At 29.1% G+C, this 14,552-nt stretch overlaps 1 protein-coding gene across 1 annotated transcript in view; it reads left to right on the top strand.

The window, feature by feature from the left end:
• Nucleotides 1–6,526: 6,526 nt before the first annotated feature.
• Nucleotides 6,527–14,552, top strand: part of LOC141289410 (DENN domain-containing protein 3-like) — a 23,430-nt gene continuing 15,404 nt past the window's right edge. The window contains exons 1-3 of the mRNA XM_073821509.1: nt 6,527–6,533; nt 7,404–7,660; nt 11,715–11,769. Coding sequence (XP_073677610.1) covers nt 6,527–6,533; nt 7,404–7,660; nt 11,715–11,769 — 319 coding nt within the window. The remainder of the gene's footprint in view (nt 6,534–7,403; nt 7,661–11,714; nt 11,770–14,552) is intronic.

The following is a 14,552-nucleotide window of genomic DNA, read 5'->3' as shown; positions in this document are numbered from 1 at the left end:
AAAGGAGCAAAACACTTAAACCAATGTATCAACCAGCATCTAGCTGTTATGTAATCAAATGTGACCCTGGACCACAAAACCAGCCTTAAGTCGCTGGGGTATATTTGTAGCAATAGCCAAAAATACATGGTGTGGGTCAAAATTATTGATTCTTCTTTTATCTAAAAAATCATTAGGAAATTAAGTAAGGATTAAGTAAAGATCATGTTCCATGAAGATTTTTTGTAAAATTCCTACTGTAAACCTATCAAAATGTAATTTTTGATTTGTAATATGCATTGTTAAGAACCTAATTTGGACAACTTTAAAGGTGATTTTCTCAGTCTTTTTGATTTTTTTGCATCCTCAGATTTCTGATTTCAAATAGATGTATCTCAGTCAAATATTGTCCTATCCTAACAAACCATACATCAATAGAAAGCTTATTTGTTGAGCTTTCATATGATGTATAAATCTCAGTTTTGTCAAATTTAACCTTATGACTGGTTTTGTGGTCCAGGGTCACATATATTATATAAAAACAATGAAAGATGCACAAAATATAGTGTTTTCTAAAACAAGTACTAAACCAGATTTCTATATTATTCTATATATAATATTGCAAAGTTTTGACCCAAAATCAAACTAAACAAAAATCAAGATTTGCTTGGAATTTGCTAAAAAATTAGCACATTTTTCAACAAGTTATAAAAGTCGTTTATTGTATTGATATTGGTTATCAGTTACAGTAATCAGACAAACTATTTATCAAACTATTTATCAGTATCAATATCCCAAAATTGGATGCACAAAATATATTGGCCAATATTTGCATGTTACACATATTTAATATAATTAGGCCATTAGTGGAAGCAGATACATTTATTTTTGTTTATTAAAACAAGTACTAAACCAGATTATTTTATTATTTTTATTTTTACAAGATATTGCAAAGTTTTTAAATCAGACTTAAAATTAGCTAAAAATTTGCTCATTTTAGAACAAGTTATAAAGACATATACTATTTGCAATAAATAAAATTAGGGCTATATCCAATTTAAACAGTAAACTCTATGCCAGATTACAAAAGAATTAAACTATTATCCATCTTTACAATATATTTACTCAATTTTACCGACAACTTAGAGTGTTTACATATTGTTTTGATAGGTTTTAAGGAGAATATTTAAAAAAAATAGACTAAATAAATAAAAGTGTGCAACAGTGTATAGATTTAAAATACTGGTTATCAGTTTCAGTTATCAGACATAAAAAACTATTTATCTGTATCAATATCGGTTTCAATATCGTTCAATAATCTGAATAAGTAAACATTTCTATACTGATGCAACCCAAAATATAAAACAAAAAACTAAACAATTAAAGATGCACGTTATTTATTATATTTGCCTTATTAAAAATAATTACACTACCAGTCAAGATTTTTCATGTTTTATAAAGAAGTCTCTTCTGCTCACCAAGCCTGCATCTATTTGATCTAAAGTACAGCAAAAACTGTGAAATTGTGAAATATTTTTACTATTTAAAATAACTGTTTTTTTATTTGAATTTGTTTTAAAATTCAATTTATTCCTGTGTTTTTAAAGCTTATTTTTTGGCATCATTTTCCAGTCACATGATCCTTCAGAAATCATTCTAATATTCTGATTTGCTGCTCAAAAACATTTATTATTATGTTGAAAACAGCAGAGTAGAATTTTTTCAGGTTTCTTTGACCAATAGAAAGTTCAGAAGCACTGCATTTATCTAAAACAGAAATCTTCTGTAACATTGCTTTTGATCAATTTAAAGCATCCTTTAAATAAGTATTACTTTCTATCATTTATTTCCCAAAAACTCCTTGTGAATGCTATAGTGTATAATGTCACAAAAGCTTTTTATTTCAGATAAATGCTGATCTTTGGATCTTTCTATTCATCAAAGAATCCTGAAAAAAATTACTCAACCGTTTTAAATATCGATATGAATAATTAGATTTCTGAAGGAACATGTGACACTGAAGACTGGAGTAATGATGCTGAAAATTCAGCTTTAAAATCACAGGAATTAATTAGATTTTAAAATACATTCAAATAGAAAATAAATTTAAATATAATTTAAATAGTTAAAATATTTCAAAATGTGTACCGTTTCTGCTGTACCTTGGATCAAATAAATGCAGACTTGGTGAGCAGAAGAGACTTCTTTAAAACATTAAAAACCTTACTGTCCAAAAACTTTTGACTGGTAGTGTATATTTTTAGACATTTTTATTATATATATTGACATATATAATTATCAGTATCATTATGCACATGAGGGTTAATCATAAAGATGTCACTATTACATAATGATGAGCTCAAATGCTGAACTCTGCTGAAATGGTAAAATAGTTTTACTGAAACACATTGTTTCCCTTTTTCTGCAAGAGTGCAAAATCTTTGTAAATTCAATTTTCCCATTCAGACACAAGCAGAACTCATTACAGCGTGTAGAGATGGAAGCCTCTCTCTCCGTCACTGCAAACACACACACACACACACACACACACACAGTCACGTTCAGATGTGGCCGCGCGGAGCAGCAGGAAAAGCTCTTACCGTGGTACAATCCTTCCATTAAAGACAAGGAATCCTAGTCCACCACGAGTGCTCTGTAGTATCCGTAAAATACACTTCCACTTCCACACGCGCACAAACATGCAAGTTAACACACAGCGGTCCGGCACGCAAGCATAGTAGTGTGAGAAAAACTGGATCCGGCATGCAGAGGAGCGTTGGCGGTGTGAGCGCGTGCAGAACGGACGGGGGTCTTTGTCTCTCACTCTCAGCTCAAGAGAAAAGATGAGAGGAGAAGCTTGAGGGGGAGGGAAAGCGAGAGAGCGAGTGAGCGAGAGAGAGAAAGAGAGAGAGGCTCTAGTAACCGACGGTAACGGTGAGATCAGCACATCTCCACCCCCCTCGTCCCTCTGAGACAACGAAAAAATGAGTAAAGCACAGCAGACTGCAGCTTCAGACGCACACAAATTAACTTTCTACAGCTCAGCATTCATTAAAGGGACAGTTCGCACAAATTTTCTCACCTCATGTCATTCTAATCACACATTTAGCTTACTTTATTTCTTGAATAACAAACTGTAATGCAATTAAAGTGGTGGTGATTTATACTATCAAGCTTCTAAAAAAAAGACATGGTATATTGAAGCCCTAAGAGATATTTAGCCTTAGTCACAGCTCGAAAATTTCATTTGCACTGCAGTTTAGTTCAAAACCAGTACATTTACACCAATATACAAGATTGCAAATTAGATTTGGGAGTACAGCTTAAAGATTTTTTGGAAATGTATTTTCAGCTACTGTACTTGCCATGGCAAATGAAAAAAAAAAACTTAACTAAAATTAAAAGAAAAATATAAATTTCAAAACCAATTCAATATATAAAACTATAACAGTATCTAAATAAAACTAAAATAACAAAATAAAACGTAAACAAAATATTAAAAATAGATATTACTGCAATAATATATTTTGAAATAAAATAAAACATTTAATCATTTTTATTTTATTTTACAGTTCACTGTAAAATGACGACACTAATATTTATATTTATTTTGTGATGTATCATGATTTTTGCACGTTTAGCATTATTTGAGCAACATTTGTAAAATTCATGAAAGAAAAAAAATCCAAACACTCACACAAGATGAAGTGTGTCATATGAAAATAGCCCCAGCATCTCCAATGACAGCTGAACTTTATGTTTTTGGCAGTATAAATATCTAACAGTTCACAACAGAAAGCATTTAAATCTGGAAATGTCCATTTTGTCATTTCCCAACCAAAATTCACCTTCCAGAAGTCAGATGTTCTCCTAAAGGACAGCTGTGTTTGAGTCTGATTCTACGATTACTAATGACTGATCTAATTCTGAATTGGTTTCAAGAGCACCGCAAACACGATCGCTGAAATCAGATCCATGCGTTTGGTTTGCTCTCCTGCAGCACACGCCTTCAAACCCATCAGAAACAAATGGAAAACATCAGTATGATCCTAGTTTTCCTCTCTTTAACTGCGACTGTGTCTTTGATATTCTGACATCTGTCATCAAGATGAGCGTCAGATCCACTCACTGAAGACTCGTCAAAATCATGTCCTACAAAAGTCACAAACTGTATTTCACAGCTGCTGCGGGTTTATCCACGACATTCACGTCTATCAGTTTCCTGCTTACTGTGAAATAATTTAATCATCCGCTTCCCTTGACGGCACAATCTGATCAAAATCATTCAATCCACCGCAGAATCGCTCATAACAGGATAAAATATCAGCTGACAGACAGACTGTAACACAAGCGAATAGTTAATATCAGTCACCCCAGGGGCGTATAAAGAGAGTTTATGAAATATCATAAAGCAGTATGTGTTTTACGAGTTTAACTGAAAACGCTGAAGGGATAAATGACAGTAACGATACACAAATAAAAACTGTCCTGTCTTGAGGATCATATCTTAGATGAGTCTTATGACCATAATCTTATATTATACACAATATAATTAAGTTTATATTACTGTTTTGTGCTGTATATACATGCAGTTCTTTTTCACTGGCAATTTTCCTCACAGCCGTTTCAAAATATTTTCTCTTTTTCTTTTCTTTTTTTAATCTAATTAAAAAATATATATATATATATTGACCAAATATGAATCAGTATCAGACTTTAAAATAATAAAAATAATAATAAATAACCATATATAATAATAATAATAACAACAACAGCAATTATTATTATTATTAATTATTAACTAAAAATTAAACATTATAAAATGTTCTTAATATAAAAAAGACAAAAATGACTGTCTGATAATCCATTATATTAAATATTTGTACATATTGAAGGTACTTCATTGCATTTAATTTGTATATAATTTTTATAAATTACAATTTGATAAATTATAATTAAGTATAAATCCATAAAATATAGTAAATATATAAATAAACATTTTATAAATAAATAACAATAAAATAATTAATTAAATATGTACTTTGCATATTTATTTATTTTATTATTATTATTATTATTAAATAAAAATATTATAAAATTGTTTTATATATTTAAAAAATAATGTCTGTTAATCCAGTAAATAAATATTTTTTACAAATTGAAGGAACTTTGTTGAATGTAATTTTTATATCATTTTTATAAATTACAATTGTATAAATTATTATTAAATATAAAATATAGTAAATATATAAATAAACATTTATATATATATTTTTTTCATTATATATTTATTCAATTAATTTAATAATAATTCAATTCAATAATTAAAAGTATTAAAATTAAATTAACTACTGAAATACAATAAAACAAGTATTAAAAACACATGTTTTAAAGTATTTTAAAGAAAATAAATATATATATATATATATATATATATAGTATTATAAATAACGCTGTATATATATTAGGGTTGTCACGATAGCATAAAAATGACTTACGATACTACACCAGCTGAAGTATCACGATGCCATGCCATGCAGTATTCTGTTAATTTATAATTCAATTCTACATAAACAAAAAGATGTAAATGAAAAGATTTTTCTCTGAATACTGAAGTAAACAAAACATATTAGCACTGCACAGAAGCTGCATGAAGTGGTATTTAGATGTGGTATTTATAAATAGACTGTATTTATAATTGCATAAATATTGTTATGAGATTCATGTTTTAAACACAAAACTCTGAATATAGAAATATGTTGGAAAAGAACGTAATATGATGGGAAACAAAACCGCCAGCAGGTGGCAGCTATGTTCATGATTAAACCACTGAGTCATTCAAACGATTCTTTCAAAACAGCTGAATCCTTTAGGAGTGAATCAAATGACTCGTTTTTATGAATGGCTTAGTGAATCAGTGATTCGCCCAAACCAACGCGGATTCGGATTCGAACACAAAAACGAAACAAAAACAGCACTTAACTCTTGCTCTCAAATTGCTGAACTATCAGGAGCATTTTTGCTTGAATATCTTGAAATTTCCAAGTTAGCAGCCGGTATATTAAAACATATTCATTCATAATGTGAATATATAAATAATGATTGATAAGAACAAAGTGCAAAGCCGCTGTTCATGAATGGAATTGCATTCGTGATCGCAAAGATGCATACAGAAACGAATTATTACACCTGTTCTAAAAGTGGGCAAATGAATAGAAATACGAAAATACTTTCTTGTAAAATATTTAGATGTAAATAATTGATTCTTGAGCTGCTATTTTAAATAACGCAATCTGAATCAGACCCTCTCTTCTGATAAACTGCAGCGTGAACAAAGACGTGCGTGTGCAACTTCTCATTTCAAACTGAACTGAAGCGTCGTGAAACACTGAATACCATATAAAGCGTATACACAGCCTGTATTACACAAAGCACAGCAAAAGACATTTTGGTAATCAACTTGTAATGTTTCTGCTGGCATGCATGTTCAAGTGAGCGTTTTACAGTGTTCCTGCCGTGAATACAACATATTTTACGGTGCTACCGTATGGACGGTACTACCGTTTCAAAAATGCAATTGCACCGCGGGTACTTTTACTACCGAAGTACCGGTATACCGTGCAACCCTAATATATATATTATATATCATTATATACCAAATATCATATTGTAATTATGTATCATTATCAAAGTATATATTAATAATAATAACAATAAAAAAATACCTAGATATATTATTATATTTCTAATAATAAAAAGGAATACTATTAATAATAATAATAATAATAATAATAATAATAATTATTATTATTATTATTATTATTATTATTATTATTGTTGTTATTATCATTATTATTATTGTTATTATCATTATTATTATTGAATAAAACTATTAAACATTTACATTTTGATATATACATACATACACACACATACACACATATATATATATATATATATATATATATATATATACACATACATACATATATATATATATATATATATATATATATATATATATATACACACACACATATGTGTCATACATACACACACACACACACACACACAAACAAACATGCACATGCAGGCTTTTCTCCTTTCAAAAGACAGACAGCCTCTTTTCTCTCGTGTGAAAGTCTTGTTGGTTATCATTAGTGTGTGATTATAATGTGCCGTGTTTCCCTCCTCATCTTCTCATGAATGTAGATTCTCTCTTAGTCATTCAGGCCAGCATTTGGCCTTGGTCTTGTGAGAAAAAACGAGATTGATTCTTTCACTCAAGGTCGTACGAGCGTCTCTTCTTTCACGTAACGTCAAAACAGCTCTGAATTTCTTTCACGAAAGCTGCGATGAGCTGAATTCCAGACCCAAAGCCGCTTAACTGGCAAACGCACACATACCATTAAAAACCCGGGCAGCTTCTGTCATTCTTAACCTTCCTGACACGCGTTTTCAACCTGCTATCAGCTCCTTCCCTGCGACACAGACCACAGCAGACGCATGCAAACGAGAGAGAGAGAGAGACAGAGGAAGCGTATCTGTGCAGGTAAAGCAGCGTAACTGTCCTCGTGAGCGACGCATCTCTGATAGCGTGAGGCCTGTGACGGGACGGTTACCCGCAGGCCTTCAGCAAACACTGCTGATGGAGGTGATAGAGCTCATGAGGGGCTCACGGGTGTTTCTGTGTCTGAACATACAGACTAGAGCAAGAACAGCAGCTAAATACTTGACTATAATCATTCTGGACAATACAATTTATATAAATATGTTTTTAAATATTTCTTTGTTTTAAAAAAAAAAAAAAAAAAAAAAAAAAATCACCTTTTAAATCCTTTTTTATATATTTTTTTATATAAATATATATATATATATATAATAAAATATATAGAAAACAAAAATAATCAGTTACCAGAGACGCGTTGCCCATATATATTATACATATATATATATATATACACACATATACACACACACTAGGCATGGGATGATAACCGGTTTCAAGGTTTACCGCGGTTTGAAAAAGTCACGGTTTCAAAACCGCAAACAAAAAAAGTTATACCGTTCCTACGATATGTGCCTTTTCTGTGTCGTCAAAGTGAAAGCGCAGGACTCGCTACTAGCTTGTGTGTGTGTATCTGCAGCGCAAACAATGCAGCCCCTCCCTCACCGGTTAGTGCTGCAGGCGTGTGTCTGTCTCAGCAGTGATATATAAGTTCAGGATGGACGAAGGAGGTGAACCCACACAACACAGAGTGGGGAATAGCAGACTATATGTACTAACCTTACGTTTCTGTGATTGAACATAAGTAAAACAATTAAGTTAAAGTGAAATCATGTCTTTGCTTTTAATCCTTCTGGTACGTTAAAGGTGCAGTGTGTAGGTTTTTGCGGCATCTAGTGGCGAGGTTGTGAATACAACAGTCCACCGCTCACCCCTCCCTTTACAGAACTACGGAAGCCCATACAGAATTAAAATCTCACCTTTTTTTGACAGCAACGAATAGTGAGGTTTCTTTTAAAATGTAATTTACGGAATTATATTTACTTAATCATTCAACAAAACTATGTTATTGTGAATATTACTGTTACCTGTTCATCATTTTGTCAGTGTTTTTTTTCACAAGCTGATAATTCTAAGTTAATAAAGACATAATGGTTCATTAAGGTCTTTAAGCACCCCTGAAAACATAGTTATTGCACCTCTGTCTAGAAATCATCTTAATTATTACACAGTGCACCTTTAACATCTTTTCAAAATCATGGCATAAAAATTAAATAAATAAAAAACCTTGATGGCTCTCACGTCTTTGAGTATTTGTTTATTTCTGTAACTGTCACTAATGGTCATATTTTTGCTTTGATTAGTTATTGCATTTTTTCCATTTAGAAGGATTTGTTTTTGAACATTTTATTTTGTTGATTATTGTTGAGCTGCAGCCTTAGGCTCACACAAGGTGACTGAAATTTAATTTAATTAAGAAGATATAATTATTTATTTAAATTATTTTGCCTGATGTTCCATGTTACAAAATGTTCTAAATGTTTCCTAAAATAAAATATACTGTGTTCAGCAAAAAAAAAAAAAAATCTTTTTTTAACCCAGACATTTAAATATAACATTGTATAGCAGTAATTACAATACCGTGATACCGTGAAACCGTGATATTTTTATCCAAGGTTATCATACCGTCAGAATCTTATACCGGCCCATGCCTAACACACACACACACACACACACACACACACACACACACACACATACAATAAATATATATAGAATTTTTTTTAAATTTTAACTAAAGATTACAGAACACAATTCTGTTTTTATTTTCCTCTATATATATTATATTATATATTATTTTATTTTACATTTTAACTAAAGATTACAGAACAAGGTTATTAAATTCTTATATTTTATATTTATATTAATTTTATGAATATAAAATATGAATGGTAAAAATAATTAGATTTTAAGTATATATTATACACACACACACACACACACACACACATACACACACAATAAAATATATATGTGACCCTGGATCACAAAACCAGTCATAAGCGTAAATTTGTCGAAATTGAGATGTCCTATGTCACCAGAAAGCTGAGCAAATAAGCTTTCCATTGATATATTGTTTGTTAAAATAGGACAATGTTTGGCCGAGATACATCTATTTGAAAATCTGGAATCTGAGGGTGCAAAAAAATCTAAATATTGAGAAAATCGCCTTAAAAGTTGTCCAAATGAAGTTTTTAGCAATGCATATTACTAATCAAAAATCAAGTTTTTATATATTTATGGTAGAAAATTTACAAAATATCTTCATGGAACATGATCTTTACTTAATATCCTAATGATTTTTGGCATAAAAGAAAAATCGATAATTTTGACCCATACAATGTATTTTTGGCTATTGCTACAAATATTCCTGTGCAACTTAAGACTGGTTTTGTGGTCCAGGGTCACATATATATTTTTTAATTTTAACTTAAGATTACAGAAAACAATTTTGTTTTTATTTTCCTCTATATATTATATTATATTTTATTTTATATATTTTTATTTTATTTTACATTTTAACTAAAGATTACAGAACAATTTTATTCAATTCTTTTAACTTTTATATTTATATTAATTTTATGATCATAAAATATGAATGGTAAAAATAATTAGATCTTTTAAGTAATTTACAAACAAAACAAAATCACCTTTTAAATTCATTTTAATGTTTTAATATTTTTATTATTTATATAAATTGTATTATATATATTTTTTTATTATTTGACATTTTAACTAAAGATTACAGAACAAAATATATATATATATATATATATATATATATATATATATATATTACATTTTAGCGAATGATTACAGAACAATGTTATTAAATTCTTTTATCTTTTATATTTATATTAAACAAAATAAGATGTTACTTTTGTAATAACACTATATTTTTAAATAAAATAAACTTATTTTATTTTACAGTACACTGTAAATGTAAAAATGTTACAAATATTTATAACTTCAAAGCAACTTAATGAATTATTTCAACACTGTCAAAAAATTACAATTACAATAAATCATTTTAAATTTTAAATGTTAAAAGCAATTATATAAAAAATATTTTTAAAAGGTTTGATGTATATATAAAATAAAGATTATCAAAAAATCTGAAAAAATTTACAGTTATAGTTGACAATGTTATTAAATTATGAATGTTTTAAAAATTACTTAATTTGATTAATTAATTTTAAGACTTATTTATGTCTAAAAAAAACAAAAAAATAATAAATTGATTTAAATGTATTTTTTGTTTTACAAAACAAATAAAAAACATAATATACAAATAAATGTAAAAAATAAATAATTGTAAAAAAAAAAAAAGATGCAAATATGGGTACCTGTAAATATTACAGTTAACAATATTATATATATTTTTTTAAATTACAGATTTTTTTATTTTATTTTAGATAACTGTAAATTTAACCTGAATTTAAAAATAGAAAAAATGCATGCATAATAAACAAAAAAAATACTTAAAAAAAATAAAAACACCTGATTCACCAAGATTAAATTTTGCTAAACTGTTGGCATGTTTGTAGCAGCTACGTGAAAAATATAGCGCCCCCTTGAGTACTGAGTAATGCAAGAACATATCATGTATGTAAAACGGGACTGCATGCACGCAATACACTGACTTCATGAACTTATGTTTCTGAACTAAAGGTCGAAGAGAGGTTAAAAAACGATCAAGAATATAACATCTTTGGCACAAGAAACTTTGACTAACACACTAAGTGAAGAACCAAAGTGCTACGAAAACTAAAGCACAGCCCTAAGTGAACACAGAAGGCGGCGTATGACACTTGAGCCTGAGCACAAGCAGACATGTTTGTGTACATATGTGCTGTAAAACACGCCTGCCAACTGGAACGAGTCCCTGCGAGCTGCTAAAGAGGCTGTAATTACTGTATCTGCGCTGTATTTACAGACGGACGCTCGCAGCCGTGACTCACGGCAGATAAATGTGTGTCATTCTGATAATAAACGACTCGACATAAAACCTTTCTCCAGGCCATTACAGACACAGCACTGGAGCAGCCTCACATTTCTGCACACAATGGCCGACATTGTTCACCGCAGCGATCAGCTTTGCGTTTTATCCGTTTCTCTTTCTTTATGTCGGTGACTCACACTTGACACTGGTGTAACCTAATTACAGGCCATTACGTGCCCTCGCCGGTCTGCCCCGGGACAGGAGACGAGCTATAAGAGAGGTCAGGGTTCACAGGATTGACCCGGGAAGTCATTTCAGCTTAGAGATGAAGGAAAGGGTTACTATAAACATACAGGAGCTGATAGATGGTAACTGTCTTACGTTTGTTTGCCCGACATAAAATAAACAAAGCCAATAACAGTTTTATTATTGTGGCTGATAAATATGAAAATACTATTCTGTCTACAAAATCAATTTAAATAAAAAAAATGCTTACATGCTTTTGTTGCTAGATAATTTAAAATATTTTAAGGGAATATTGTATTATGAATCTGATTAAATATGGAAAAAAAACTTTTTATAAAAACTTTTTTTAAGGGGAAAAAATAAATACAAATTTTATTAAAAAAAAAGTTTGTGTGTAATTCAAATAAAATGACAAGTCATTTTTTAAATGTATAATAATTACTTTAGATTAACATTAATTTAGTCATTATTTAATTTAGAAAAAGTGGAACATACATAAACATATATAAAACACAAATAGAATTGCATTTTAAAATTATAAATTAAAAATTACGATTACAATTAAAAATTACAACAAAAATGTTTATTTACCCGACATAAAATCAACAAAAGCAATAAAAAAATGTTCATATTATGGTCAATAAATATTAAATTGCTAACATAAAATTGATTAAATAAATATGCATATATTTATTTATATAATTGTAAATATAATTAATCTAATTAATGTAAAGTAAATTTATTAATTACATATTTCTAAAATTAATTAATTAAAAAAAATAAAAAATTATATATATATATATATATATATATATATAAAAACAAAGAAAATTAAATTTTATTTTAAAATTCAGTTAAAATAGAATATTACAATTCTATACTATTTGTAAAAAAAATAAAAATAAAAAAAGCACACACACAAAAGTAAATGCTTAAATAGTTTTGCTGCTAGATCATTTTAAATATTAAAAAAAGCTGAAAAAGGAAATATTGTATTATGCATCCGATTAAACGTGAAAAAAAAAACTTAAAACTTTTGTAACCCTTAAAATAATTAATGCATGTTAAATGTACAAATGCTTTTTATGAAAGGAATATATATATTAGGGCTGTCAAAAAATTAATCATGATTAATCGGATCCAAAATAAAAGTTGGTGTTTATATAATAAATGTTTGAGTACAGAGTATATTAATAATGTATATATAAATACATACACGTACATGTATATATTATAATAATAGTTGTCTATATATATTTATATTTATATTTAATTCTATATACATATAAAGTCTTTATAGTTACATATACCATTTTGCATCAAATATATATACATGCAAGTGTGTGTATTTTTATATACATTATAAATTTACACAGTACTCACACATATATTATGTAAAAACAAACTTTTATTTTGGATGTGATTAATCACGATTAATCATTTGACAGCCCTAATATATATATATATATATATATATATATATATATATATATATATATATATATTTATTTATTTATTTATTTTATTTATTTTTTATTATATTATTATATATAAAATGTATGTTATGTAATAATATTATGTGTGTCATTTAAAAAAACTGCATAATTAATTAAAAAAATATATATCATAATTTATTTAATTAATTAATTTATAAAATTAACATTATACAATTGATAAACAATGGATCACAATAATTCAAATAAAAAGACTGCATACATAAAAAAGGATTTATTATTTGAAAAAAAATAACTAAAGTTGTAAAAAAATAGATCACTATATTACTGTTACTTTATTAAGGTGTACAGTATCCATTATTAAGATATTACTCAAGGTTATGACCCTGTAAGTAATTTTAGTTTAGTTTAGAGAGATGCAGGAAATGGTTAAACTTGGGTGGAGACGTATGAATTGAGGCCAGAGCCTCTTCAGCACTCACAGAATAAACACTCAAACACTCAAATGTGTAGCCCTCAGCTGAGGTTTGGACTGATGAAAAATGACATCCTGCAATGTTAAAATCTCAAAAGCATGGCATCAATCATTTCAGACACGTCTGTCTCTTTCTGTCGTTGTCAGAGGTGCATTTAGAGGACGTGATCCTCCTGAGGACATGAGTGGATGGGCAGTGAAGTCACTGCTTTTAAAGCCAGAGCGCGTGCGTGTGTGTGTGTGTGTGTGTGTGTGTGTGTGTGTGTGTGTGTGTGTGTGTGTGTGTGTGTGTGTGTGTGTGTGTGTGTGTGTGTGTTTGTTTGTGTGTCCCAACAGCCCAGTCGAAGCCCTGAGGACACAGTGATAAACTATGATGTCATTTCCCTGCATTGTGAGGAGATGCAAACCACCAGCTAGCAGGAGCACAGCTAACACTTGAGCGGCTAGAACAGGTTGAACAAACAAACCAAACCGCAAACTCACCGCTGGCCACACGCAGACACTCAGAGAAAGTGATCTGACTGGATAAGAGCTTCAAAAGCCAACAGCTTCGAGGAGGAGAATCCAAACAGGAGCCAAATCCTGGCAGAGAAAATCAAAACAGTGGAAATATATCATTGAGAGACCACAGCACGTGTTTCACCTCACTTTCAACCTGAAATATACACATCTAATGAATTGATAAATTCATAAATGTTTGTTTACTTAATAAATTATATATTTAAATATATTTTTTTATTTTATATTAATTCATAAAAAATAATATTTGATTTATATTTATAAATGTAATATAAACAATAATGCATTTTAATATAATATACACATATATTTTTTTATTGTTTATATATTGAAATACAACTTTCAGTTGCATTTATTTTATATTTATAC

The sequence above is a fragment of the Garra rufa genome, chromosome 17, assembly GCF_049309525.1.
Source record: "Garra rufa chromosome 17, GarRuf1.0, whole genome shotgun sequence".
Taxonomy (NCBI): Eukaryota; Metazoa; Chordata; class Actinopteri; order Cypriniformes; family Cyprinidae; genus Garra; species Garra rufa.
Note: the sequence above shows the minus strand (reverse complement) of the source record. Positions and strands in the feature narration are given on the sequence as shown.